Raw genomic sequence first — 27,736 nt, 5'->3', positions numbered from 1 at the left:
GGGAAATATACCGGGTAGAGAAAAATGTTAGGGAGGATGAAGCCGCGAGTGCAGGCCGAGGCGGAGACGTAAGCCAGCTTGGAATTCTTTAAGTCAGCCTGGGGGGCAAAAGGTGAAAATCTGGAACCAGAGGCAGAGACGTGGGCCACCAGGTTGGAATCCGTCAGATTAGCCCGGGGAGCAAAAGACGGGGAGCGACATAATGGTGCCGTGACTCGGATATGAAGCCTAGGCAGGGCTTAGTGTCGTTCCTCCACGAAGAGGGGGAGCGACAATCCAGAATGTCAGGTATCTGTAGGTGTTAAGGATAAAATAAAGCTGGGAAGGGGGCTGGGGCACGCAGTGAAGGGGTCTGCTGCTTTGATTGGGTAGTAAGGAAGGGCCCTTTGGTAAGAAATAGTTGGGCAAAGATCTGAAGGGGAAGGGGTCAGGGGTTAGGGCCAATGTAGAGGTGCTGAAGTGGGGCTGGCTGTGTGTGTTTAGTTAACTGCAGGAGCTGGTGGGCCTGGAGCAGAACGGTCAAAAGGGAAGTGGTGAGTCACACAGGCACTACCAGGAGGCAAGTGGTGCCTCTCTGTTGGAGGCTCTTACTTTAGCTTTTGTTAGGTGAAATGGAGAGCCATTACAGGGCTTAGAACAGATGCACGACATCACCTTATGCTTTGACAGGGTCACGCTGGCTCTGTGATCACAGAGAGGGAAGATTGGAAGCAAGGGAATCAGTCAGGAAGCTACCGCAAAAACCTGGGCCAGAGGTGTGGTGATGTGGACTAGGATGGCACCAACAGAGGCCAAATGAAATAGTCACCCTCTTCCATCCCGGAAGTTAGTAGACAGGACTTACTGCAGTTTGGATTTAGTGTGCAAAAGAAAGCAATCACCAACAGTTGCCCATTTTGGAGCCACTGGAAGGACAGGGTCCCTTTTATCACAGAGAAGACCTAGGGAAGAACATGTTTATGATGGAGCTGGGAGGTCCATGAGTTATCTTAGGACACAGTAAACCTGAGACATGTTAGATTTCCAAGTGGAGACCTCAAGTAGGCATTTGTTTATATGATTATCCTGAACTAGAGACAAGAATGTTGAAGTTGTCCACAAATCGAGCCACGAGATAGGATGAGAGCCCAAACAGGATGACTATTTGAAAAAGAGAGAGCGGCCGGCGCTGAGATTCAATAGGCTAATCCTCCGCCTGCGGCGCCGGCACCCCAGGTTCTAGTCCCGGTTGCTCCTCTTCCAGTCCAGCTCTCTGCTGTGGCCCGGGAGGGCAGTGGAGAATGGCCCAAGTGCTTGGGCCCTGCACCAGCATGGGAGACCAAGAGAAGCACCTGGCTCCTGGCTTTGGATCAGCGCGGTGCGCTGGCCACTGGGGAATGAACCAATGGAAAAGGAAGACCTTTCTCTCTGTCTCTCTCTCACTGTCCACTCTGCCTGTCAAAAAAAAAAAAAAAAAAAAGAGAGAGAGAGCAAGGGATTCAATCACTGCTCTCTCAGGGAACTTCCATGTCTGGAGTAAGGAAACACTACTTGGGAGAAGTAGCTGTCCAGTGTTGTGGCACAGTGGTTAAGCCACAGCTTGGAATGCCAGCGTCCTAGGGCTGGCACCGTGGCTCACTGGGTTAATCCTCCGCCTGCGGCGCTGGCATCCATATGGGCACCAGATTCTAGTCCCGGTTGCTCCTCTTCCAGTCCAGCTCTCTGCTGTGGCCCGGGAGGGCAGTGGAGGATGACCAGAGTGTTTGGGCCTCTGCACCCTCATGGAAGACCAGGAAGAAGCACCTGGCTCCTGGCTTCGGATCGGCGCAGCACTGGCTGTGGCAGCCATTTGGGGAGTGAATGAATGAATGAATGAATAAATAGAAATGTCAGCTTCCTGTATCAGAGAAGTCTCCTCTTCCTAATAGATATGCCTGTGAAGGCAGCAGATGATGGCCCAAGTACTTGGTTCTCTGTCACCCATGCGGGAGACCCAGGTGGAGTTCCAGGCTCCTGGCTTCTGCCTGTCAACTCCAGTTTCTGCAGCCATTTGGGAAGTGAATCAGTAGATGGGAGAGTTCTCTCTCTCTCTCTCTCTCTCTCTGTGTGTGTGTATCTAACTCTTACTTTCAAATAAATTTTAAAAATAAAGTGTTCAGAAATCTAGATCAGTGTAGCCTAGAAGCCAAGTGAAAAGTATGTGTTGAGGGCGAGGAAGTGATCAGCTGTATCAAACAATGTTGAAAAGATCAGGGTCAGGGGCTAAAAATGGGCCATTGGGTTAAGCTGCATCGAGTCAATCACTGGTCTTTGATAAGCAGAAACAAAGACTTGAGTGGAGTGAGCATTAAGCGATGGAAGAAGAGAGTTAAAGACCTCTACCAAAGAACCCTGCTTTATTAAGGACATCAGAACAGGGAGTGGTGGGTAACTGGAGGGGATGTAGGATATGTCCATGTAAGATGAGAAAAATTACTTGCTATTATGCCAGTGGGAAAGAGCCAACAGATAAAAGAAGATTCAGTAAATAGGACAACTGTAGGATATGGCTTAAGGTTGGGATCTACTCCACCAGAGGAAGGGTTGATGTTAGGTAAGAGAACAGTGCCGACCGGTGCCACAGCTCACTAGGCTAATCCTCCGCCTTGTGGCACTGGCACACCAGGTTCTAGTCCCGGTCGGGGCGCCAGATTCTGTCCCGGTTGCCCCTCTTCCAGGCCAGCTCTCTGCTGTGGCCCGGGAGTGCAGTGGAGGATGGCCCAAGTACTTGGGCCCTGCACCCCATGGGAGACCAGGAAAAGCACCTGGCTCCTGTCTTCGGATCAGCGCGGTGCGCTGGCCGCAGCGCGCCGGCCGCGGCGGCCATTGGAGGGTGAACCAACGGCAAAGGAAGACCTTTCTCTCTGTCTCTCTCTCACTGTCCACTCTGCCTGTCAAAAGAAAAAAAAAGTGTCAACCAGAACAAGAAGAGTGCAAGGACCTGATGCACATAGAAGAATTCTTTTCTTCTTGCTTTTCTTTTTCTCAGTTAACTAGGGAACAAGGTCATCAACTGAGGGAGGAATAAGACTTCTTATTACTTCTGAGAAGTAAGAAGATTTAAAATAGCATCCCAGGAGAGTGGGGCAAGGATGAGGAAAACAAATGCTGGAGAGAGGAGACAGGAAATTCAAGGACTAACCAACATGGTTCTGTTCTTCTCTAGCCGCATTTAGCTGCATGGGTACAGGAGTGGAATTGGTAGAGCTCTTTTAAATGTCCCCCCCCCCCAACCCCCGATACTTTAGTTTCTTCATTTAAATAAGTCTTGAATCATAAGACTATCCCACAACTTACTAGCCCATTCATTTTACTGACATTTCTATTGTGTCTGCAATTTTACTTTTTTTTTTTGTTGTTGTTGTTGTTCTTTTGGACAGGCAGAGTTAGACAGTGAGAGAGAGAAAGGTCTTCCTTTCGTTGGTTCACCCCCCAAGTGGCCGCCACGGCCAGTGTGCTGCGCCAATCCAAAGCCAGGAGCCAGGTGCTTCTCCTGGTCTCCCATACAGGTGCAGGGCCCAAGCACTTGGGCCATCCTCCACTGCCTTCCCAGGTCACAGCAGAGAGCTGGACTGGAAAAGGAGCAACTGGGACAGAATCCGGCGCCCCAACTGGGACTAGAACCTGGGGTACCGGCGCCGCAGGCAGAGGATTAACCTAGTGAGCCTCGACACCGGCTGCAATCTTACTCTTTCAAACACTGTTGCAATGAACATCTTCACGCGTGTCTCTTTGTGCTTACCCGGTAGAATTCCTTGTCTAGGATATTTATCTACAAGTGGAATGAGATATGAGTCATATCTCATTCATATGGGTCATGAGATATGCTTATCTTCAATTTTAGTGGGTATTACCAAGTTACTCTCAAAAATGATTCTACCAACTTACCTTCTCAACAGTAGTGTATAGAAGTTCTCATTTTTTCCCTTACAGATTTCTACATTTTATAAGATTCTGATTTCAAGACTGACCAACACTTTATGAGCCAGTTTTGTCTCTCAACAAAACTCCACTTGGAGTCGGCGTTGTGGCACAGCAGGTTAAGCTGCCACCTGGGATGCTCACATCTAATACTGGAGTGCCTGGGATGAAGCCCCACCTCTGCTTCCTACCCAGTGTCCTATTCATGCACACCCTGTGAGGTAATGGCTCAAGCACTTGGGTCCCTGCCAAGATGGAATTCTGTGTTCTTGGCTTTGGTCTGGTCCAGCTCCAGCTGTTGCAGACACTTGAGGGGTAAACCAGCAGATGAAGAGCTCTCTTTCTCTGTTGCTGTGCCCTTCAAATTAATAAAAATAAAATAAACTTTCAAGAACTCCACTCCATTACTCACCTAATAAGACTATATTATGCCGGCGCCGCAGCTCAATAGGCTAATCCTCCGCCTGCGGCGCCGGCACACCGGGTTCTAGTCCCGGTCGGGGCGCTGGATTCTGTCCCGGTTGCCCCTCTTCCAGGCCAGCTCTCTGCTGTGGCCAGGGAGTGCAGTGGAGGATGGCCCAAGTGCTTGGGCCCCGCACCCCATGGGAGACCAGGAGAAATACCTGGCTCCTGTCTTTGGATCAGCGTGGTGCGCCGGCCGTGGCGGCCATTGGAGGGTGAACCAAGGGCAAAGGAAGACCTTTCTCTCTGTCTTTCTCTCTCACTGTCCACTCTGCCTATAAAAAAATAAATAAAAAATAAGACTATATTATATGTGCCTAGTAGGCTGATAAGCTGGGAAACAAAAAGGGGTAAAACCAGGGCCGGCGCCGTGGCTCAATAGGCTAATCCTCCACCTTGCGGCGCCGGCACACCGGGTTCTAGTCCCGGTTGGGGCGCCGGATTCTGTCCCGGTTGCCCCTCTTCCAGGCCAGCTCTCTGCTATGGCCAGGGAGTGCAGTGGAGGATGGCCCAAGTGCTTGGGCCCTGCACCCCATGGGAGACCAGGAAAAGCACCTGGATCCTGGCTCCTGCCATCGGATCAGCGCGGTGCGCCGGCTGCAGCGGTGGCCATTGGAGGGTGAACCAACGGCAAAAGGAAGACCTTTCTCTCTCTGTCTCTCTCTCTCACTGTCCACTCTGCCTGTCAAAAAAAAAAAAAAAAAAAAAAAAAAAAAAGGGGTAAAACCATAGAAGTGGATTCTGAGTCCCTGGCACTCTAGTGTAGGATAAAGTCAAATAATCACAATCAGAAACTGAGGTAACATGAAGGGTATTAACAATAATCTATGAAAACTTACAAGAGGGAGACAAATTTGAAGCAGGAGTCATCAAGACCTTTCCTTATGTGACATTTGCACTAGAACAGATGAGTAGGATTTAACCAGATTAGTATGTCTAACAGCCCGCTGCAGCTGTAAAGAACCGAGCATTACCACCTCCGACGTACCTAACAAGCGGAAGTATCTGCTTCCCATCTAGAGCTGTGCTGGGTGTTCTGGCAGATGGAATGCCTGTCCTTGAGTCCTTTCCCAGACTGGAATCCCCTGGATCCCTTCTGCAATTCTGAGACCATCACTGCTGCCCCATCGTATCAAGTTTATGCTTATTCTTGTATGGTCCTCACACCATTATACTACCCCAAACATGCTTATCTCATAATCCCATATTGGACATTTTCTCATTCTGGATACCTTAAGAAAAAATTCAATAGAAACAAATGATGGGGTGCGGAAAAAGATAAAAATGCTCAATGTCATTATAAATTAAAAATCAAAACTAAACCAAATAGTATCTCAATAATAGGGAACTTGTTAAAGAGAGCAAGAGACCATCTAATAACATGGAAAACATGATAGAATGGGTTGTTAAAAAAGCATAATGTAAGATTTAATCTGTAGTGTGGCCAAATGTTAACTGATACATTAAGGTATGAGATTGCGAGTTTAGGAGATTTCTGGAAATTGTCAGAAAAAAATTTCATGGTTTTTCACCTTCTCTACTCAGACTCCAACTTAATCTGTCATCTACTCACCCTCAAATGACACTGAGTTACTTGCAGCTCCTTGGAGTTAACAGAGCTCTGGAGACATCAGCTTAAATATTAAGAGCTATGCCTTTAAAGTCAGACAATCCCAGGTTCAAAACCTGAATCTGCCTTGGGCAAATTCAAGTTACATCTTTAGGTCCCTCTCCTGTACTGTCAAACAAGGATATAATACAAATATTAGGTTTCTATAATCCAAGCAACAGAAACACACAAAAATAAGCAAAAAGGATGAATCACTGGGCTGGTAATGACTGATACGTGCTTCAGAAATTGAGCCAAGTTCCAGGACCACAGGGAATAGAAACGAGAACACTACGTCAGCCTTATCCTCTCCTACTACAGGAGGCCACTGATTTCTGGCAAGAAATCCAGCTCCAGGAAGCTCTAGGCCTTTATTTCTCCAGTCAAGTTAGCCTTAAATAAGGCCAAGATTCACTGCCATTTCTACTTTGAAAAAATTCTGGCAAAGGACCCTAACTGGCCTAACGAGATCACATGCCTACCCTTAAAACTATCACTGAGTCCCAGGGTTATCCTGACTCACATTCCTGTGGTCAGGACAGCAGGGATTATTACAACAAGAGGCGGGAAAGCTCAGCAAGGACAAGAACCAGTGTAACACCTTAATCAGCTATAAAGATTAAATCGAATGACAGATGTGAAACATGTAGGACAACACCTTTTAAGCAATAAGCACTCAATAAATGGTAGCTATTAACTCAGACTTGTGAAGAATAGAATTTAGCAGCTAATTCACCCTTTTAAAAATACGTACCTATTTACTTACTTAGAGGGAAGTGGAGAGAATCTTTCATTTGCTGGTTACCCCTAAAATGGCCACAACAGCCAGATTTGGGTTAGGCCGACGACAGGAAGTCCATCCTGGTCTCCTACATGATTGGCAGGGGTCGAAGCCCTTGGGCCATCTTTCACTGTCTTCACAGGTGCATTAGCAGGAAGCTAGATGGGAAGCAGAGCAGTTGGGGCTCTAACTGGCACTCTGATACAGGATGCCACCATTGCAAGCAGTGGCTTAATCTGCTGCACCACAATGCCAGCTCCAGTCCCTCCTTCCTGATGCACCATTCTCTAATCTTTACCATGTTCTAAAAATTGAGAAAGACAAACTGATTACCATTGGACTCAGAAGCCTTTATTGGAAGAATACAATGTTACAAGGATGTATTTCATTTTGCCCTGAAAGGCTGGGTATTCCTAAGGGCATGGTGTGAGGTGCTGGGCTTAGGAGTCCTGTTCAATTAGCCACACACTTCCTAGGCTTCCTCCTTGTCAATGAAGATGGCTGAGATTTACAGTGGTGCTGGATCTAGGCCAGGCACCACAAACAAATCCCTGGTATTCTTTGGGTGTTCTGGAACTAAGTTTTTTATAAATTTCCGTAACAAGGTCACCATTTGGTTACAATTCATGCCATTCCTGCAAATAGTCCACATTAGAGATCCCCAATCAGCAGCACTGTCAGGATTCCTAGTTAATCAGTAGGGGAGGGTCTGAGTAGAATCACCCACTGGTAAACCATGTATCAGCCAATACAAGCACGGTCCTGGCATTGTACACACTAAGCACTGAGCATCATAAAGTATTTTTTTTTGGATAATAATTTCTTGGAAGAACATCTTGGCTTGCAAGTGATAGAATTACAGGGCTACACAGCATATTTCAGCCACCATACACATTTTCCTCTGCAAAGAATGAAAATACTTGAAAGCCACTTTATGCTATACAGGATGAGAGGGTGATGGATCCTGCCACCTGGCACACCACCCATATCACTCTTCACTGAGAATCATAATTAGGCTTAAGGAATTTTGCCTCTGAGAGGGGAAAACACCTCTTTAGTGAACAGGTTAACATTCACAGTTGTTTCCAAATCTGCCTGTAATGTTGGTGTCAATGAACAAAGGTTCTAGAAATTCATTTAGACTATGTGATGGGAAGCGTGAGGAGACATTGAGAATTGGAGTGGTGGGGCCGGCGTTATGGCATAGTGGGTAAAGTCACTGCCAGTGACAGACATTCCATATGGGCTCTGGGTCAAGTTGAATCCCAGCTGCTTCACTTCTGATACAGCTCCCTGCTAATGTCCTAGGTGCCTAGGAAAGCCATGAGACGACCCAAGCGGGAGACCCAGATGAGTTCCAGGTGCCTGGCTTCAGCTTGGCCCAGCCCTTAACGTTGCAGCCATTAGGGAGTGAACCAGAGGATGGAACACCTGTCTCCATCTCTCTAATTGTGCTTTTCAAGTAAAATAAAAAAAAACTGGAGTGGACCACTGAAGCTTACCTAGCTCATGCTTTACTCATAGGAAAGAATCATAGAAATAAAACAAGCTGGTATTTTTTTTTTTTTTTAAAGATTTATTTGAAAGGTGGAGTTACAGAAACAGAGAGAGAAGCAGAGTCTTTGATCTGCTGATTCACTCCCCAAATGGCTGCAATGCCAGGACTGGGCCAGGATGAAGCCAGGAGCCAGGAGCTTGGATGCAGGGGCCCAAGCACTTGGGCCATCTTCTGCTACTTTCCCAGGCACATTAGCATGGAGCGGGATCAGAAGTGGAGCAGCTGGGACTGGAACCAGCACCCACATGAGATGCCGGTCCTGCAGGCAGTGGCTTAACTCACCACATCACAGTGCTGCCCCCAACAAGCTGGTATTTTTATGGTGAAATATTTGTGCACAAAATGAGTCAATACATGTTGTTTCTCTAAATGGAGTCAGATAATTTATGGCAAAAAGTAGCTGGATTTTTATTTCTGTGTAACAAAACTGATTTGGGGAACATTCTCCTCTTAGTTTTTCCTTAGTTGCTTTCCTACCGATCTGATATATAAAGCTTAGGTCAGTGCGCTTTCATAGGAGTGCCCTAAAAAGCACAAGAGGACTTAATAGTTCTATGAAACTGACATGTTAGCTCTATGTAACTTCTAACTGGGAAAAGGAAAAAGTCACCAGAAGCTCAACTATCAACAGCTGCCGCTGATGTTCTGGTTTGTAAGCTTCTACAAGTTGATTTAAATAGGCCTGTGGCAAAGCTGCATACATCCTGCTTCTTATGCTTTTAGGAATTTCTAAATGCTCAACTCAAGGGTGCTTAGTAAATGTTTGGGTATCTGATTCACTTCAAACCCTTCAGTCACAATGCCATGGGGACAAAGATCCAGGAGACCTGCATTCTCCAATCCACTTAGCTCTTATGGGCTGTACCATACTGTGCAAACCACTTCAAATCTTTGGCTTTGTCTCTTTATCTGTACAATGAAGTGGTTATGCTACTTAAACTAATTCTTTCAATGGCAAATTTCTGCAGGTGGAGTTGGTTTCCACAGTGGACTTACTTTAAGAGTTGCAGTTGTCAAGCAATTTTTAAAAATGACTTTTCGTCATTACTGGAGTTTTATTTATTTTTTTTAAAAAGACTGTAAACAGGGTTACACATCAAGTGATTGAAACTTGGTGATCTCATATATATATATATATATGTATATATATATATTCAAAAGCTTTATAAAATCCAATATATAGGCATATCATTTTCAACTGGCTATATATGCTGTCTGTAGTCAGTTTTACAGCTGCTTGTAATCAAATATGCATGTGGCTTTTATTAAAAAGACATTCTGTCTAGTGGCACACAGTTTTCTCCACACACAATATACAAGTTTTCATCACACACAAGTCATTAGATTCTCAAACCCTCTCCAGTAAGAATGCTGTGGTCCTGAACCAGAACAGCATTTTAGCTAAAGCTTTCTACACATTCCTTAGTTTCAGGGTTCCTAGAGTTTATTTCGTGCATGAATTCTCTGGTGTTTGGTGAGAGCTGAGCTTCGACTGAAGTTTTTCCCGCATTCCTTACAAGCATAGGGTTTTTCTCCAGTATGAATTCGCTGATGATCATGCAGGTTGGTTTTCTTTCGAAAGGCGCGCCCACATTCGTTACATTCATAGGGTTTCTCTCCAGTATGAGTTCTCTCGTGCTGAATAAGGGATGAACTTTGACTGAAGGCTTTCCCACAGTCAATACATTCATAGGGTTTCTCGCCAGTATGGGTTCTCTCATGTTGAGTAAGCGACGAGCGTCGACTGAAGGCTTCTCCACACTCATTACATTCGTACGGTTTTTCTCCAGTATGAATCCTGTGATGCTCTATGAAACTGGTACTCCTTTTGAACGCCTTCCCACATACATTACACTGATAGGGCTTCTCTCCGGGATGAGAAATAGTTTGTTGACTAAAGGCCTGCTCACAGTCATAGGGGTTCTCTCCAGCATGGATCCTCTGATGGTCAGTGAAGTCTGTAATGTGACTGAAGTCTTCCCCACAGTCGTTACAATGGTAGGATTTCACTTCAGTCACAGTACTTTCATCTTGAGTAAGAGAGGAGGTGTGCTTGAAATCTATGCTGTAGCTATTGCTTTGGTAAGGTTTGCCTCTCTTATGAATCCTCATATGCTTATAAAGAGATGGGCTCTGACCAAAAGCCCGCCCACATATGCTACATTCAAAAGGTTTCTCTCCAGTATGAGTCCTCTCGTGTTGGACGAGGGAAGAACACCGACTAAAGGCTTTCCCACATTCCTTACACTGGAAGGGTTTCTCACCACTGTGTGTAACCTCGTGCTGAGTGAGGGATGTGCCATGCCTGAAGGACCTCCCACACAGATTACATCGATAGGGCTTCTCTCCGGTGTGAATTCTCTGGTGTTGAACAAGGGAGGAACTGCGCTGGAAGGCTTTGCCGCAGAGACTACACTGGTAGGGTTTCTCTCCAGTATGAGCATTCTCGTGCTGCCCAAGGGATGAGCTGTGCCTGAAGGCCTTTCCGCACACATTGCATTCAAAGGGTTTCTCCCCAGTGTGAATTCTCTGATGCTCCGTCAGTTGTGTCTTCCACAGGAAGGTTTTCCCACAGTCAGTACACTCATGATGTTTCTTTCCAGGATAAATTCCCTGATCTGCACCAGTAGGGTAAGCACCCTCTCCTTTATGTGTTTTCTCATGTTTGGTAAGTGATGATCGATGAATAAAGGCTTTCCTACATTTATTACACTTATATGGTTTCTTCTTGGCAAGGGCATTGTTTTGATTAAGTAAGTCTGAATTATGTCCCAAATTGTTTCCAAGCGTCTCACATTCACTAGGCCTTATTCTTGAAGGAATGTTCAGTTGTGTAAGCAGGTCTTTATTCAACCTAGAATCTTCACTGAATTTATTTTGCTCAAAACTTTTCTCTGGTGTGATTATTTTCTTCTGGGCAGATGCCTCTGGCCCCAGATGTCTCTTCCCGTTTTCCTGGTGCCTTTCTAACTGGCTACTAATATCACAGGTGTCTTCTAAAGTGGCACTGGAGAGACCATCTGTGCTACGGGACACTTCAGCTATGCCCTGATGAAGATTTGATGATTTGGCTTCACTCCTGGTCTTCCAGTCTGAAAGAAATTCAAAGGGAAAAGATCTCCTGTTCCTTCCTGTTGAGACAAACTGCTAGAGAAGGATGATGAAATGAAAAAGATATAAATTACCCATGACTGTTTTGAAATTAGTCCCATGGCATGGGGAGAAGAGCTAAAATGGAGGAAAGGAAAGCAATGAAGACTGCCAACCCAGAGCGTGTGCTAAGTCCAGAGAATGAAGGAAGTCCACCCACGAGGGCTAATTTGCATATAAAGGCATATGTGAGCATGAGGGTGTTAGCAATGCAAATGGAATAGCATTATAGTCCATCTTGTAATATTTCATCTGCTTTCCATGCCTCTGGTCCATTTCATAACCCACCACAAAATCTACTTTCCTAATAAACCCATTTCATAATTTCTATTTTATTTGTATTTATTTGAAGTGCAGAGAGACAGAGAAACACCTTCTATCTGCTGGCTTATTCCCCAAATGCCTGTGATGCTTGGGCTGGACCAGCACAATGCCAGGAGCCCAGAACTCAATCCAGGTCTTCTACCCGGGTGGCAGGGATGCAAGTACTTGAGGAACCATCTGCTGCCTCCCAAGGTGTGCCACCAGCAGGAAGCTGAATCAGAAATAGGGAGCCAGGACTTGGATGCAGGCACTCTAATACGGTGATGTGGGTGTCCCAAGCAGCATCTTAACCACTATACCAAACACCCATCCCAAGGCAGATCATCTTTCCCCTTAGCACTTGGCTGTGATGTTAGTCTATCTGAGCTCTGATTCTACTTTAATCACCTTAACATACTGACCCAAAGGATTTATTTCAATCTGCCTAATAAATGGATCGCTAAGTCCCTGTTTTTATCTTAGAATATCAATAACATAGAATTAATTAATTTATAGGTTTTAAGAAGGGTAACATTTAAATACTAAGGACAGGGAGCTTCTTGGAGTGATGGAAATGTTCCATATCAACAGGAATTTGGGTTATAAATTGGGTTTCAAAGTGAATACACGTCTTAAAACCCAACTGTATCATACAATTAAGAGTTGTACATTTTACTATGACATTTTCTCTTTTTTTGCTTTTTCAATTCATTTATTCAGAAGGTAACAAAATCAATTCTAAAAATAGTTCGCTTAACAAATAGCATGTATACTGTGCAAATAGAACTGATGAGCTCAATAAAAGTAGGAAATTATAAATTGCTACAAACCACAGCTTGTTATGGATGTTACAGAAAATTTCTTTAGAAAATTCCAGTTACTTTTTTTTTGACATTTTCTTAAAAAGAATCATAAATAAATATTGAGCACCAATGAATAACATGCATGTCGAGTATGAAAAGTATTCACACTTGCAACTTACTTGGAAATGCATCAAAAAGTAAGTCAGAGGTGGGCATTTCATTAAGCCACAAAGCTGCGTGTTAGGATGCCCATGTCCCATATTTAATGCCCACCTCCAGCTTCCTGCTAGTGTAGGTCCTAGGAGGCAGCAGCAATGGCTCAAGTAGCCAGATTCCTGCAACCCGCACAGAAGACCAGGATTTAGTTCCCAGCTCCCACTAGCCTTCCCCAAATTACTGCCACTGTGAACATCTGGGGAGTAAAGCAGTAGACAGGAGCATTCTCTTTCAAATGAATAAATAAATAAAAAGACAGATATCTTACTTTTTTACTTATAGTAACATAGATATATAAAGAGATATGTGATAAAGCAAATATAACAAAATCTGAACAATAAATGTGATAATCTTAACAATGGGTATGTGGCATTAACTATGTAAGCTTTTCAATTTTTCTATATATTTGAAAATTTTCAAAATAACATGTTGGGAAAGGAAAACAACTAAGGGGCCCTAAACCCCAAATTCCTTACCTTGCAACAAGAATCGATTCTAATCTAAAGGCAGAGAATACTTTGTATTTTTTTTTTAGAATCCTTCCCAGTGGGACATTCAAGAAATATTTGTTGAATGAATGAGGAAATTCTCTCCCCAGCCACATTCCCTAACAATCAATCAAGGTATTTCTATCTGCCTTTTGTATGCTCTGCAACACACACACATAGAATGTATAGGAAGATAATAACAGGCTCTTCCTCTAAGAGCTTGAAATCTAAGAATAGAATCCAATATTTTGACAAGTAAAAAAAAAAAGTGAAAAACTACTGGATGGCACAATATTAAATCCGAGTTTGCATAGTGGAGATGATATAAATGCTATTTGAAATCAGGGAAGGACCCAATAAAAGCACATTTGTATTAGTTTCACAAGTTAATAGACCTTGACCTAAACAAATCAATGCTCTCGATGGGCAGAACATACTTCTATTACCAATTAAGGGAAAGTATATGTTACTTACAGGGAATGTTAGAAGTTCAGCCTAAAGGGAATTTGTTTCAGCAGGAATAGAAAGATAACAGTGGAAGGTGTGAGAGGAAACCTTTCAATAAGGGGAGTTTCTATTTTCTATAATGAGGTTCAGGGAGTATTAGCGAGGTCTTGTTAAAAGGCAGGTAGGTGGCCGGCGCCACGGCTCACTAGGCTAATCCCCCGACTAGCGGCGCCGGCACACCAGGTTCTAGTCCCGGTTGGGGCGCCGGATTCTGTCCCGGTTGCCCCTCTTCCAGGCCAGCTCTCTGCTGTGGCCAGGGAGTGCAGTGGAGGATGGCCCAAGTGCTTGGGCCCTGCACCCCATGGGAGACCAGGAAAAGCACCTGGCTCCTGCCACCGGATCAGCACGGTGCGCCAGCTGCGGCGGCCGCAGCGGCCATTGGAGGGTGAACCAACGGCAAAAGGAAGACCTTTCTCTCTGTCTCTCTCTCGCTCACTTTCCACTCTGCCTGTCAAAAAAAAAAAAAAAAAAAAATTTAAACAGTGGTGGTGTTTCCACGATTCTGTGAGTACGTGATTTATAAAACAAAAATGGTGTAACTTTAAAAATCCAATATGTATTATAGAAAGACAGAATGAGTACTTCCAGCTGGGAATTACAGCCTCTGGCCTGATCCAAGATGTCCCCAGCAGAAGTTAAAAGGCAAAAAACATCAGACACTCCTTAAGGAGGAAAAGAACCTGGGTTGAAAGAAAAAAAGACTAAACTGATTATGGACTCTGGCCTGAGGGGTTAGAAACTCAGTGCTTTTTAATAGGTCCAGGTAGTAATGGGAGACCAGTAAGGTGGCTCAATGTGCTGGCTGGGGATTAGAGCGAGTGTTTCTAATTTTATGTGCCCTCGGCACCCATTTTTAAACATAAGCTTAACTTCTCATAGCAGATGCACGGCACAACCTCCTCAAATAGCTATAGCTGGTGGCCAGAGATGACAACCTTAGAGGGCTCTCTCCAGCCTACCAGGCTGGGCTCCCTGCTTTCCCACAGCCCCATCTATCGGGCCATTCCAACATTTACCCTTAAGATGACCATTTCTCAGTCACAGCAGGACCTCCTGGAACTACTGCTTTAAACCCACCAATTAAAACCCCCTGCATAAAATATTCAGATAATACTCTGAACCCAATAAAAGCACTGGCCCATGGGTCTCCCCACAACCCCACCGCCTCTGTCTGCACTCACTCACTCCCTGACCTCCACGTACGTCTTCTAGGCAGGTAATATACCTAGAGTCTGGAAGTACTAAAATACCTCCTGAACTGTCACACTGTGGTACTGTCATTGAAGTCCTGTCTACAATATGACCTCTGGCAGGGAGATGCATACCAAGGGATCCCTTGTGGATGCTATCGTGCCTGGGCCTCTGCTGGCTACCAGAAACAGCAGGTACCAGCTTAGCTGATACTGAAGCTCAAGGAGTTACATTCAAAACAAGAATTAAAAAATGATGAATTCAGAGTTTACATATTCTATATGAACTTCATGAGACTTCTAAGTGGAGAGATCTTATGAAAAGAAAAAAAAAAAAAAAAAAGTGACCAGGGTACAAATAAGGGAGATTCCTGAGCCTACAACACAGACCAACAGGCCGCAACTACCAGAAGGCAGGCATCCTTGTAGGGGGGAAACAGAGAGAAGGGGGAGGAGGCTGGAGGGCAGGTTCCTTCAGGAAGATTCACTTACTGGAGAAAGCAAGAAAAGCCAAAGACCTAAAGCCAGGAAGCACTCAACAAGTCAGAATATCAGGTGAGGATGAGCCTACAGAAAGTGGAGGCGGTGAGTCAAACCAGCATAGGGGGCAGGTGTTGGTTCAGGGGTTAAAGAGCCATGGGGGACATGTGCCTCCCACACTGGAGTTTGAGTCCCAGCTCCATTTCTGATTCCAGCTTCCTGCTAATACACATTTCGGGAAGCAGTAGATGAGGCTCAAGTCCTCGGCTCCCAGCCCCTTACATGGGACACTGGGTTGAATTCCCACTTTCCTGACTTGGAGCTGGGTGCCCTGGCTGTGTGAGCATTTGGAGACTAAACCAGTGGATCAAAGATTCTCTCTCTCTCTCTGCCTTTCACATAACATGAAAAATTTGTTAAAAACCTAACAGACATGGGCTGGAAGGAGGATGGTGCTACTCCCTAGACAGAGGTTTAAAGCATGTGGTCAGGGAAAGGAAATTCAAGGCAGGTTATAAAGGGAGGAAGAATCAAGGCTGTGGGTATTTCCTGTACCTCTAGGGCACCAGACAGTGAAAGAAACAATACACAACAAGGAGGAGACACAGGAGTTTAACTCCTATCTGAATGCAAGTGAGAAAAGGGCCTTTAAATAATGAAGAGTCTAAGGATACCAGAGGAGAAAATAACCCAGCAAGGAGGGCTACAGAATAGGCAGAGATGGTATTCTAAATGCAGGACAAGGGCTACTTTCAGAAAAGAAAAAGAGGTACCCTCTTCTCTAAGACCTACTGACAGCAAGAGCACTCTACTGAAGAACAGAGACACACAAAGGTGTGACCAGGAACATGACTTCAGCTCTCCATGCAGGTCTAAGAGCTCTCAAATCAGGGACTCCAAGGCACTTCCCCCTCCCTCAGCTGTGCCATTACCTGCACTGATTCCTCCCTGCCTGATTCTCACTCATTTACCTGCACAGAAGCGTCTCTGGATTTCTCCCTCTGATATCCACGGCTCTTCTCCTTGTTCCAACTTGAAGATCACCTCTGGCTTGGAAACTTGATATCCTGCTCATGGGTGAACACACAAGATGTGGTTGTTTGTGCAGGTAGACAGAGTACCCTCCTACTAGTCAGTACTAGCCTTTGATCCTCAGGAACTCCGAAGGAAAAGGGTGCAGCTTGAGGAATCATGGAACCAGCTCCCTTTCTCCAGTTCTGCAATTGCACAGGCTCAATTCCTATAAAGCTAGATCCCGAAGAGATGACCAAACTCTGACTCCTGAACCCACTTAGTTACCCAAGCTATGAGCATAACTTTAGCAGCTGAGAAAGGAGGGACCCACCAATAGACAAGGCTCTGAAAGAAGTAAGTGGTACTTACCAAGAGCTACCAGGTGGCTATAGTTCTCCAGCATCACATCCTTGTACAACGTTCTCTGCGCAGAGTCCACGTGGTGCCATTCCTCCCTGGTGAAGTCCACGGCCACATCTTTGAATGTTACTGATTCCTGTAGGACCACATTCCTGCTCAACAAGGGATCGACCCCATCAATGTTCCCAGGGCAATACTATGAACATACTGTGAGATATATCAGAAGTGGTAGGCCAGCGCCACGGCTCAATAGGATAATCCTCCACCTAGCGGCGCCGGCACACCGGGTTCTAGTCCCGGTCGGGGCACGGGATTCTGTCCCGGTTGCCCCTCTTCCAGGCCAGCTCTCTGCTGTGGCCAGGGAGTGCAGTGGAGGATGGCCCAAGTGCTTGGGCCCTGCACCCCATGGGAGACCAGGATAAGTACCTGGCTCCTGCCTTCGGATCAGCGCGGTGCACCGGCCGCAGCATACCAGCCGTGGCAGCCATTGGAGGGTGAACCAATGGCAAAAGGAAGACCTTTCTTTCTGTCTCTCTCACTATCCACTCTGCCTGTCAAAAATAAAATAAAATAAGTGGTGACCACATATGTGCTGTCCTGCGGTGGGGCGGGACACACATGGGGTTTTATGCACTAGCCATTTACCTAATGTAGAGGATCTGGTGTGGCCAGCAGGAAAGTCATGAGGGGCAATTTGTCCTGCAAACATGCATACCCACTTAGATATCCTCCCGACGCTGTGCAAAGCCAAGTCTTTTATATAATCACCAACCAGTTCCTTGCTGCCCTCCACTTCCTTTATATGAAGTACAGTGTGGAGTAAAAAGGGAGGGCTCATCTTCACCCTCATAACCAATCCCACTTTACTCCCCAGAAGAAACCATTCTTCATAGTTTAGTGTACATACTTGGAGTCCCTTGTCTATGTTTCACACACACACACACACACAAATTGTTTTATAAAACACCATACATATTGTTTCACAACTTGTTTTTACATTTAACTAAGTATCTTAGAGATCTTTCCATAAAGACTTATATAATTTTATTTCTTCTTGGTTTGAACTGCTTCACAGTACTCCATAGTACAGTTGTATTATGAGGGACCCACTCCATAAAACCAAGAGAACCCTTCTGGACTAAGAATAAAATTCAGGAGCCGGCATTGTGGCACAGTGGGTTAAGCCTCTGCTTGAGATGTTGACATCCCATATCGGAGTGCTAATTCAAGTCCCAGCTGCTTTGCTTCTGATCCAGCTCCCTGCTAATGCAACTTGGGAAGGCAGCAGAAGATGGTCCAAGTACTTGGGCCCCTGCCATCCAAGTAGTAGACTGGGAGGGAATTCCTGGCTCCAGGCTTCAGCCTGGCCCAGACCTGGTTGTTGTGGCCATTTGGAGAGTGAACTAGAGGACAGATCTCTCTCTCACACTCACTCTCTCTCCCTGTTTCTCTGCCTTTCAAATAAATGAGTAAATACATCCTTAAAAAAATAAAATTCCAACTCCCTCATTACTCACTAAACTGTAGCCACACTGATTTTGCTGTTTCTTGATTATATCAAGCTATGTGATATGTATAAAATATAAAGCAATTTTGGAGATTTAGTATCAAAAAGAATTAAACGCATCATTAGCAATTTTTTTTTTGGACAGGCAGAGTGGACAGTGAGAGAGAGAGTCAGAGAGAAAGGTCTTCCTTCCGTTGGTTCACCCCTCAATGGCCGCTGTGGCCAGCGCACTGCGGCCGGCGCACTGTGCTGATCCGAAGCCAGGAGCCAGGTGCTTCTCCTGGTCTCCCATGCGGGTGCAGGGCCTAAGCACTTGGGCCATCCTCCACTGCCCTCCCGGGCCACAGCAGAGAGCTAGACTGGAAGAGGAGCAACTGGGACAGAATCCGGCGCCCCGACTGGGACTAGAACCCGGGGTGCGGGCAGCACCGGCCTTCATTAGCAATATAAAAAGTGATTACATGTAGAAATAATACCCCAGATATGGCAGGTTAAATTATATATTACTAAACTTAATTTCCCTTCTTTTTAGATAGTGGCTACTGGAACATTTAATATTACAATGTAGCTATATTTCTTTTGGGCAGCACTGTTCCAGATTATTCTAGATCCCTACTTCAGGCCATTCTCCTTGGGCTACTGAATCACCTTTCTGTCAAATTTGTCTCCTGCCACACATACCACATCTCTGCCATGAGGACTCTTTGTCCCGACAACATCATTCTATTTTGTGTCTTCCTCCCTTCATGCAACCTATTCTGGGTATGATCTTTCTTTTAAGATTTATTTCTTTGAAAGGCAGAGTAAGACAGGAGAGACAGAGAGAGAGAGAAAAAGACTCCTCCATCCACAGGTTCCCTCCACAAATGGCTACCAACAGTTGGGGCTGAGCCAGACCAAATCAGAACCCAGAACCCCATCTGGGTAGCAGGAGCACAAGTACTTGGGTCATCACCTGTTGCTTTCTCAGGCACATCAGCAGGGAGCTGGATTGGAAATGGAACAGCTAAAACTCGAAACAGCACCCCGATTTGGGATGCCAGCATTGTCAGATGTGGCTTAATCTGATGCACCTCAACACCAGCACCATGACACAATGTTTTCCCTCAGCTCTATGTGAAAAAAAAAAAAAACCCTCACTGTCATTCTAGAACAAGCACAGTGGTCCTTTCCCCATCCTCCCTTGGCATTTGGCCCACATCTCTATCGCAGAACTGCAGCCATCTGTCCACAATCCAGAGTGCGGAGATGGTCAAGAACGACCTGGGCAACTGTTCTCAACTGCCCATGCACAGAGGGCTGTCAGGCATCTTTTAAAAGCTCTTCAGGTAGTTCACAATGAAAGAACAACAGCAAAGATTTATTTAAATTTTTTATTTACTTATTCTTTATTTATTGAGATGCAGAGAGAGGGAGAGAGAGAAATCTCCTATCCACTGGTTCGCTCTCCAAATGCCCATAGCTGTCGGGCCTGGGCCAGGCTGAAGCCAAAGCTGAAGCTGGGAACTCAATCCAGGTTTCTAATATGGGTGGCAGGAACCCAAGTACTTGAACCTCACTTGCTGCCCCCCCTTCAGGATGCACATTAGCAGGAAGGTGGAACTGGGAGCAGAGACGGGATCAAACCCAGGTTCTGATATGGGAAGCGAGTATCCCAAGCAGTGTCTTAACCACCGGCTCTGAGTGCCTGCCTCCAGCAGTGAAGACTTACAGAGCACGCAGCACAGACCAGGCCCGGGCTTAGTTGTTCATGCGCTCCCTCTCCCTGATCGCCTCACTGCCACTTCAGCACTGCCCCACCGGAAGCGGGTACCACTTGCAGCTGGCCCTGACGGGGGGCCCTAGATGAGAGCCACTGCTGGCAAGGAGCAGGGGCTCAGAGATGCCTCCCGAGTGAGGCAGCGGAGCAGTTCTGACTGCGGGGAAGTGAGGAGTTGCCTTGAGGCTAAAATTCATGGGGGTTAGTGAATGAGCTTCCTAGACCATAAAAAGCAGGGGCAAGCAGAAAAATGATGATACTGTCACCAAACCGAAAAGTTGGTTCCTCTCAAATGTCAGCCATGTAGAAAAATCTCTGATATATACAGTTAAAGAAAATTTTTTTAAAATGAATTTAAAGATGGAAGGAGAAACAAAACAGTAAAATGACACTAACAGTATGTTAGGAAGTTGGAAAATCTTAAAGGATGGGTGTTCTAAATTATCAATGTTGACATAAAAACCTTAATAATTGAGTGTGTACACAGAGAAAATTGCTCCCCAATCATCCTCTCTATAAAAATCCTAGGTCAAAGTGTTTCATGAGTAAATTCTTTCAAAAGACTGAGAAAGAAGAAAAGTAATCTGAATGTTTCTGTAAGTTAAGGAGATGCTTGACACCAAAGCCTGTCAAAGAGATCTCGTTCTCTGCTGGCTACTTCATTTAAGAGATGCAGGGGCAGGTGTTTGGCCTAATGGTTAAGACACTGGTTAGGATGCCTCTGTCCCATAATGGAGTACCTGGGTTCAATCCTTAACTCCAGCTCTTGACTACAGCTTCCTGGGAGGCAGTGGCGAGGGCTCAAGTAGTTGGTTCCCAACTTTGGCATCCTTCCTCTCTGGGTATTTGGGGACAGATAAGTGAATAGGTTCTCTGTGTATCTCTCTGCCTTTCAAAAAAAAATTACAGATGTAAAGACTTTTCAATTGCGTAAGTATTCTTAAAATAATTACCTGGGACAACCAAGTGGGACTTTATCCCAATATTATTCATAATAGTAAAACAAAATTTGGGGACAGCATTGCAGCATAGTGGGTAAAGTCCCCGCCTGCAATACCAGTATCAATATGGGCACCGGTTTGAGTGCTGGCTGCTCCACTTCCAATCCAGCTCTCTGCTAATATACCTGGGAAAGCAGCAGAAGGTGACCCAAATGCTTGGCCCCTGCACTCACTTGGGATACCAGGATGAAGCTCCTAGCTCCTGGCTCCTGGCTTTGGACTGGTTCAGCCTTGGCCATTGCAGCCATTTGGGGGAATGAACTAACTTCTTCTTTTTTTTTTTTTTTTAAGATTTATTTTATTTATTTGAAGCACAGAGTTAGAGAGAGGTAGAGACAGAGAGAGAGGTCTTCCATCCACTGGTTCACCTCCCAGAGGGCCGCAACGGCCAAAGCTGAGCAGATCCAAAGCCAGGAGCCAGGAGCTTCTTCCAGGTTTCCCATGTGGGTCCAGGCGCCCAAGGACTCAGGCCATCTTCCACTGCTATCCCAGGCCATAGCAAAGAGCTGGATCAGAAGAGGAGCAGCCGGGACTAGAACCAGCACCCACATGGGATGCTGGCACTTCAGGCCAGGGCGTTTACCCACTGTGCCACAGCACCAGCCCCCAACTTTTTTTATTAAAATATTGGGATGTCCCATAAGTGCCTGGGTTGAGTCCCAGTTACTCTGCTTCCAATCCAGCTTCCTGCTAATGTGCACCCTGGGAGGCAGCAGTTGATGGATCCCTGCCACCCACACAGGAGACCCAGCTGAAGTTCTGGGCTCCTGGCTTTGGTCTGGCCCAGACCTGGTGTAGCAGACATTAGGGAATGAACCAGTGGATGGAAGATCTCTCTTTTTGTCTCTCTGTCACTCTGCCTTTAAATAAGTAAAAATAAATACATAAAAAACTTCATAAGAAAGAAAAACCCTCATAAAAATAATATGTAATTTAAAATAAGTTACAACTGAAAACATTTGAGGGGAAAACATGCATAGGGAGAAAAGAAGGAAATTCATCAAACCACATACAGAAGTGCTAAAGAGGTATCCTAAATATCTTTTTTTCTATTAAAATGTCTATAATATTAAGATTTATATGCATACTATAAAGATCTATATTATTTATAATATATAAATCTCAACAACAAAAAATCAAACCCAATCCAAAAATGGGCATAACATTTCTCCAAAGAAGATACATATCCAAATGGCTTATAAGCATATGAAAGAACTATAATATCACTGACCACTAAAGAAATACAAATCAAAACTACAAGGAGACACCACTTCACGCCTACCAGGTTGGCTACTATGAAAACAACAGGGGCAGGTATTGTAGCTAAGTGGGTTAAGCTGCCACGTGGGTGTCCATATTTCCTATCAGAGCACCCTTTGGAGTCCCAGCACCTCCACTTCTGTCTCCAGCTTCCTGCTAAATGCAGGCCCTGAGGCAGCAAGGATGGCTGGTGGTTGGGTCCCTGCTACCTACACAGGAGGACTGTACTGAGTTGCCAGCTCCTGTCTTCAGCCTCCATCTGCCCTCTGTGAGAGTGAACCTGAGGATGGCAGCTGTCTCACAAAAAAAACAAACAAACAACCAACAAACAATACCTGTGGCCTACGCTGTGGCATAGTGGCAGGTTAAGCCACTGCTGTGAAGCAGGCATCCCGTATGAGTGCCAACTGGAGTCCTGGCTGCTCTACTTCTAATCCAGCTCCCTGTGAAAATGCCTAGGAAGGCATTGGAAGATGGTTCAAATATCTGGGCCCCAGCCACCTCCGTGGGAGACCCCCAGTGGAGTTCCAGGCTCCTGGCTTCGGCCTGATCCAGCCCTAGCCGCTGTGCCCGTTTGGGAGTGAACCAGTGGATGGATCTTTCTGTGTCGCTCCCCCTCTTCGTGGAGGAACGACACAGGACCCTGCGCTGTTCTTTCGTCTGCTCGGCCCTCCCCGGGTTTGCTGCTGGTTCTTCCCGGGTTGGCTACTGTCCCTTCCACCTCCGTGGAAGGGCGGTTCCCCCTGGCCACTTTCCCCACTTCCGCAGGGGAGCGGCACACCGCCGGCCGGCTCTCTCGGGGGCTGCACAGGTGTTCCTCAGGTGTTCCCCTTAGATGTTCCTGGTGCATGTTGTCTCTCTCCTCCTTTATAGTCCTCTTCCTCCAATCCCAACTCTGCTACCCACACGCCGAGTATGCTGCTCTCCTCCAATCAGGAGCAGGTCCTACAGTTTATTGGTTGAACTGGAGGCAGCTGTGTAGAAGCTGTTTCTCCCTTCTCAGCGCCATATTGTGGGAGAGCAGATGCATAGAATAAGTCTTAATTCCAGTAACTTAGTCTAGTCCGGGTTGCTCCCAGTTGCTCCCCACATTTCTGTATCTGTCTCTCCCTCTCTCCTTGTAACTCTGCCTCTCAAATAAGTAAATATACATTTTTTAACGGTTACCTTCTTAGGTGTGGACATCTGGGCCAGAGACATAAAAACAAAACCAAGGCCGGCGCCACGGCTCACTAGGCTAATCCTCCGCCTTGCGGCGCCGGCACACCGGGTTCTAGTCCCGGTCGGGGCGCTGGATTCTGTCTCGGTTGCCTCTTCCAGGCCAGCTCTCTGCTATGGCCCGGGAGTGCAGTGGAGGATGGCCCAAGTGCTTGGGCCCTGCACCTGCAATGGAGACCAGGAGAAGCACCTGGCTCCTGGCTTCAGATCAGCACGATGTGCCGGCCGCAGCAGCCATTGGAGGGTGAACCAACGGCAAAAAAGGAAGACCTTTCTCTCTGTCTCTCTCTCTCACTGTCCACTCTGCCTGTCAAAAATTAAAAAAAAAAAAAAAGAAAAAAAAAGAAAAACAAAACCAAAAACTACACCCCTACTACAAAATGTCTCCTCCTGACTCAAGCCCCTTACCTGTCCCTCCCCCCTTTTTTCCTTCTTGAGGTAGTTACCTTCCAGGATACTACAAATCACTGGATATTCCAGGATACTACTTATCACTGGAGCCCTCTCCTTCCCCTCCCTAGAATGGAAGCTCCAGGAGGGCAGAGTCCTGGACAGATTTTTGTTCACTGAAGTATCACAACTGCCTAGACAAGCGCCCGACACACTATAGGCTGAATAAGTGAATGAAAGAACGAACGAGTTACAAGGCCAAAAGGAGTCCAAACTCCTTTTTGTTCTCGCCTTCTCATTTCCCGTAGCCCACAGGTGTCTCCCAGGGCACTGCTCCATGAGCAAGGCCCTCATCTTGCTCCCCAGCTTCTCTGACCCAGTCGATCAGCTCTGCTCCCAGACACTGCGTCTTCACTCTGCTCAGCCTCTGCCCTATTCAAAGACATCTCTGACTCCGTCCTGCAGGGAGAATTCCTGCCCCTTCTCCGAACTCAAGCAGCTCCTGGACTTCTGCAGCAGCCCAGGACATCCCTTCTGCAGGGAGCAGAACTAACTGTCCAGACGAGCAGTCACATGACTCGCTCACTCACCCTTGCATTTCCAGAGGTCCGTGCTCAGAGAAGGGGAATTACTGACAAAGAGGGATTTCTGCCTGACATGTCCCATTGCAGGCTTATTGCGAGTTAGATAATCCAAGAACACCACCAGGTCATTCCATTAGAATAAAACTAAATCAGACTGCCTAGGGAACATAGCCTTAAAAGTGAAGTTTAAGGTAGCCTCTAAAATTCTCCACTCAGAACACACACTTTCTCCACTCACAAGGCAGCTCCCCCTTCAGAGGCCCACGCCCCTGGTCATCCTAACTCTCCCTCCTGAGGAGGAAACTCTTTGCAAAGATGAAAATGGCTTGCTCTGGCTCTCCCCAAACCAAGTAACTCTCTCGGCCTAGTAGTGTGACTTGTCTTACTCCTCAGGGCTCTCCCTAAAGAACAGAAACCAGAAGAAGTAAAAATATACCTAAAGGCACTGTATGCTGTGTTTTTTATTTACTGTAAAGCGCTGTAGTTTTACTTGAGAGGCAGGGACAGAGATCTCCCATGCACTGGCTCACTCTCCAACTTTCCACATCAGCAGAGGCAGGACCAGGAGCTGGGAACTTGCGCTAGGTCTTTCCCACAGGTGGTAGGGACTCAACTACTTGAGCCATTGCCTGCTGCCTTCTGGAGTACGCATCAGTAGGAAGCCAGAACCAGAAGTGGAGCTGAGACTCAAACCCAGGCACTCCACCATGGGACGCAGGGGTCCCAGGCAATAAAACGCTTTTAAAGGACATTACTAGTTGTTTTTAATAAACACTTTTAATTTACTTATTGTATTTGAAAGGCAAAGAGACAAGAGACACAGAGAGAGAGAGAGAGATCTCCCACGTGCTGCTTCAAAGGCCTACAAAGGCCTGGGTTGGGCCAGGTGGAAACCAGGACCCTGGGACTGACCGTCAGGGGCTCCTACGTGGTGGCAGGGACTCAAGTTCTTAAGCCACCACCTGCTGCCTTCTAGTACGTGCATGAGCAGCAGCTGGATCCCAGACATGGGACGCCGGCATTTCCAGGAGCATCCTAACAGCAGTGCCAGGCACCCACCCTAAAAGCTGCTTTTAAAGGACATTACTAGTTGGTATTTTTATCTGGACTGATATGACTGTCTCACACATTGCCATCTGGATCCTTTTTTTTTTTTTTTTTTTTTTTTTTTTGACAGGCAGAGTGGACAGTGAGAGAGAGACAGAGAGAAAGGTCTTCCTTTGCCGTTGGTTCACCCTCCAATGGCTGCCGCGGCCCGCGCACTGCAGCCGGCGCACCGCGCTGATCCATTGGCAGGAGCCAGGTGCTTCTCCTGGTCTCCCATGGGGTGCAGGGCCCAAGCACTTGGGCCATCCTCCACTGCACTCCCTGGCCACAGCAGAGAGCTGGCCTGGAAGAGGGGCAACCGGGACAGAATCCGGCGCCCCGACCGGGACTAGAACCCGGTGTGCAGGCGCCGCAAGGTGGAGGATTAGCCTAGTGAGCCGCGGCGCCGGCCTGGATCCTTACATTTTCACCGACAGACTCTGTAAATCCACGGATAACCCCGAGTGAGGATGCTTCTAGAAAATGCGCCCTCTGCCGCAAGTCTAAATGAGCTCCCAAATCAGTTTCATTCACATTAATCAAGGTGCAGGCCGAACTTCCGGGGGCTGCGCACTAGCATTCCTTCATCAAGGCAGAAAAAGACAAGAAAAGGCTGGCGCCGCGGCTCACTAGGCTAATCCTCCGCCTTGCGGCGCCGGCACACCAGGTTCTAGTCCCGGTTGGGGCGCCGGATTCTGTCCCGGTTGCCCCTCTTCCAGGCCAGCTCTCTGCTGTGGCCAGGGAGTGCAGTGGAGGATGGCCCAGGTGCTTGGGCCCTGCACCCCATGGGAGACCAGGAAAAGCACCTGGCTCCTGCCATCAGATGGCGCCGGCCGCGGCGGCCATTGGAGGGTGAACCAACGGCAAAGGAAGACCTTTCTCTGTCTCTCTCTCACTGTCCACTCTGCCTGTCAAAAAAAAAAAAAAAAAAAAAAAAAAAAAAAAAAAAAAAAAAAAAAAAAAAAGACAAAAATTCGGGGCAAGTCAGTCTGATTTTGTCTTTTGCTTTCTTCCTTGCCCAAAAAAAAAGCCCGTTTCCACCAGCCTCTTCCTAGGCAGATTCCGACGGGCCTTCTTCGGCTAAAGTTTCTCTGTGGCCCCCGGGTCAGCCGCTGGGTTCCTCTCCCCTCACTCATCGCCACTCACTTCCTCCTCCCCAGCTGCCTGTCCGTCACCTCACCCTCTCCACGGATGGACAAGAGTTCAAGAACTGGCGTGGCACTCAGCACTCAGCACTGCCGGACATTGCCCAGCATCACCAGACCGCACGGCCCCGGCCCCTCTAGCCCACAGGGCGGCCCCCGCGTTGGGAATCCCGCTCTCTCCAGCCCTGGGCGCCCCGGGGTTTCTCGCGTGGCTACGAGGCTCCAAGTCGCCAGGCGGAGGACACGAACAGTCCCCAAACATGCCCGGGGGGGCCTCGCTGGATGGGACGCCCCCGGAGGTCGGGGACGCGCTGCTCACCTGGGGCGCGGCCGTCGGCGGCCTCGGGGCCATTCCTGCCTCGCCGGGGCCCGCTGCCCGACCGGAGCTGGGGAGAGAGGACAGGGCGTGCTCACCGGCTGCGGCCGCCGCCCGGTCCCACCCCGCCCCGCCGCCCCGCCTCCGGCCCTCGGCCGCTGCAGCCCGAGCGCGGCGGGCAGCGGAGCGTGGGCCCCGCCCGGGCCCGCCGCGCCTCCTTCCCCAGCTGAAAGGCCCGGCCGCCTCCAGGACACCTCACAGCAGTCACGCCCAGTCTCACCCGCTACACGGTGGCCGATGGCCTGCGGGCACCCCCCCACCTCCCGAACCCGTGAGAAGTGCCGCCCCCACCCGCGCACTCGGAATCACCGCCTCCGGGGGCCTCCGAATCTTGCAACCTCAGGCCACCCAGAGCCGCTGGCCGGCTCCTCCCGCGCCTGCAGCAGGCTCGGTTCTCTCCAATCCTGATCTGCTGATGGGCTTGCCCCGAGCGGCCTCAGCCGCACCAGGGCCGGACAATGGCTGCAGCGGCGGGCAGAGCCGGAAGTGCGCCTGCGCACGCGGAGGCTCGCGCCCGCAACCCCGGGACGGTGGCGGATGCGCGAACTAC

General features: G+C 47.4%; 1 protein-coding gene across 9 annotated transcripts; it reads right to left on the bottom strand.

Annotated features, from left to right (window-relative positions):
* Positions 1 to 317: 317 nt before the first annotated feature.
* On the bottom strand, positions 318 to 27,736 carry ZFP90 (ZFP90 zinc finger protein). 9 transcript variants are annotated; one of them, XM_070062652.1, is made up of 6 exons: positions 27,486 to 27,736; positions 27,130 to 27,196; positions 22,723 to 22,842; positions 16,870 to 16,996; positions 16,458 to 16,553; positions 318 to 11,441 (listed from the first exon to the last, which is right to left on the bottom strand). In XM_070062652.1, the coding sequence occupies exons 3-6, from the start codon at positions 22,741 to 22,743 to the stop codon at positions 9,787 to 9,789; spliced, it is 1,899 nt and encodes a 632-aa protein (XP_069918753.1). In that variant the 5' UTR covers positions 22,744 to 22,842; positions 27,130 to 27,196; positions 27,486 to 27,736; the 3' UTR covers positions 318 to 9,786. The 9 variants fall into 9 exon arrangements, with proteins under 9 accessions (XP_069918753.1, XP_069918754.1, XP_069918755.1 ...); XM_070062653.1 differs by having other exon boundaries at positions 27,496 to 27,736; XM_070062654.1 differs by lacking the exon at positions 22,723 to 22,842 and having other exon boundaries at positions 16,870 to 17,012; positions 27,478 to 27,736.

The sequence above is a fragment of the Oryctolagus cuniculus genome, chromosome 18 (assembly GCF_964237555.1).
Source record: "Oryctolagus cuniculus chromosome 18, mOryCun1.1, whole genome shotgun sequence".
NCBI lineage: Eukaryota > Metazoa > Chordata > Mammalia > Lagomorpha > Leporidae > Oryctolagus > Oryctolagus cuniculus.
The sequence above is the reverse complement of the archived record's forward strand: the minus strand, read 5'-3'. Positions and strand labels throughout refer to the sequence as shown.

Excerpts from the sequence above, each read along its gene's own strand:
- ZFP90 (XM_070062650.1), bottom strand. The coding sequence starts at position 27,162 with ATGGCCCCGAGGCCGCCGACGGCCGCGCCCCAG. Across the intron at positions 16,554-16,869 it reads TAGCCACCTGGTAGCTCTTG|GATATCAAGTTTCCAAGCCA; the intron begins GTAAGTACCACT and ends ACCCATGAGCAG. Across the intron at positions 11,442-16,457 it reads CCAGAGACGCTTCTGTGCAG|ACTGGAAGACCAGGAGTGAA; the intron begins GTAAATGAGTGA and ends AATTTCTTTCAG.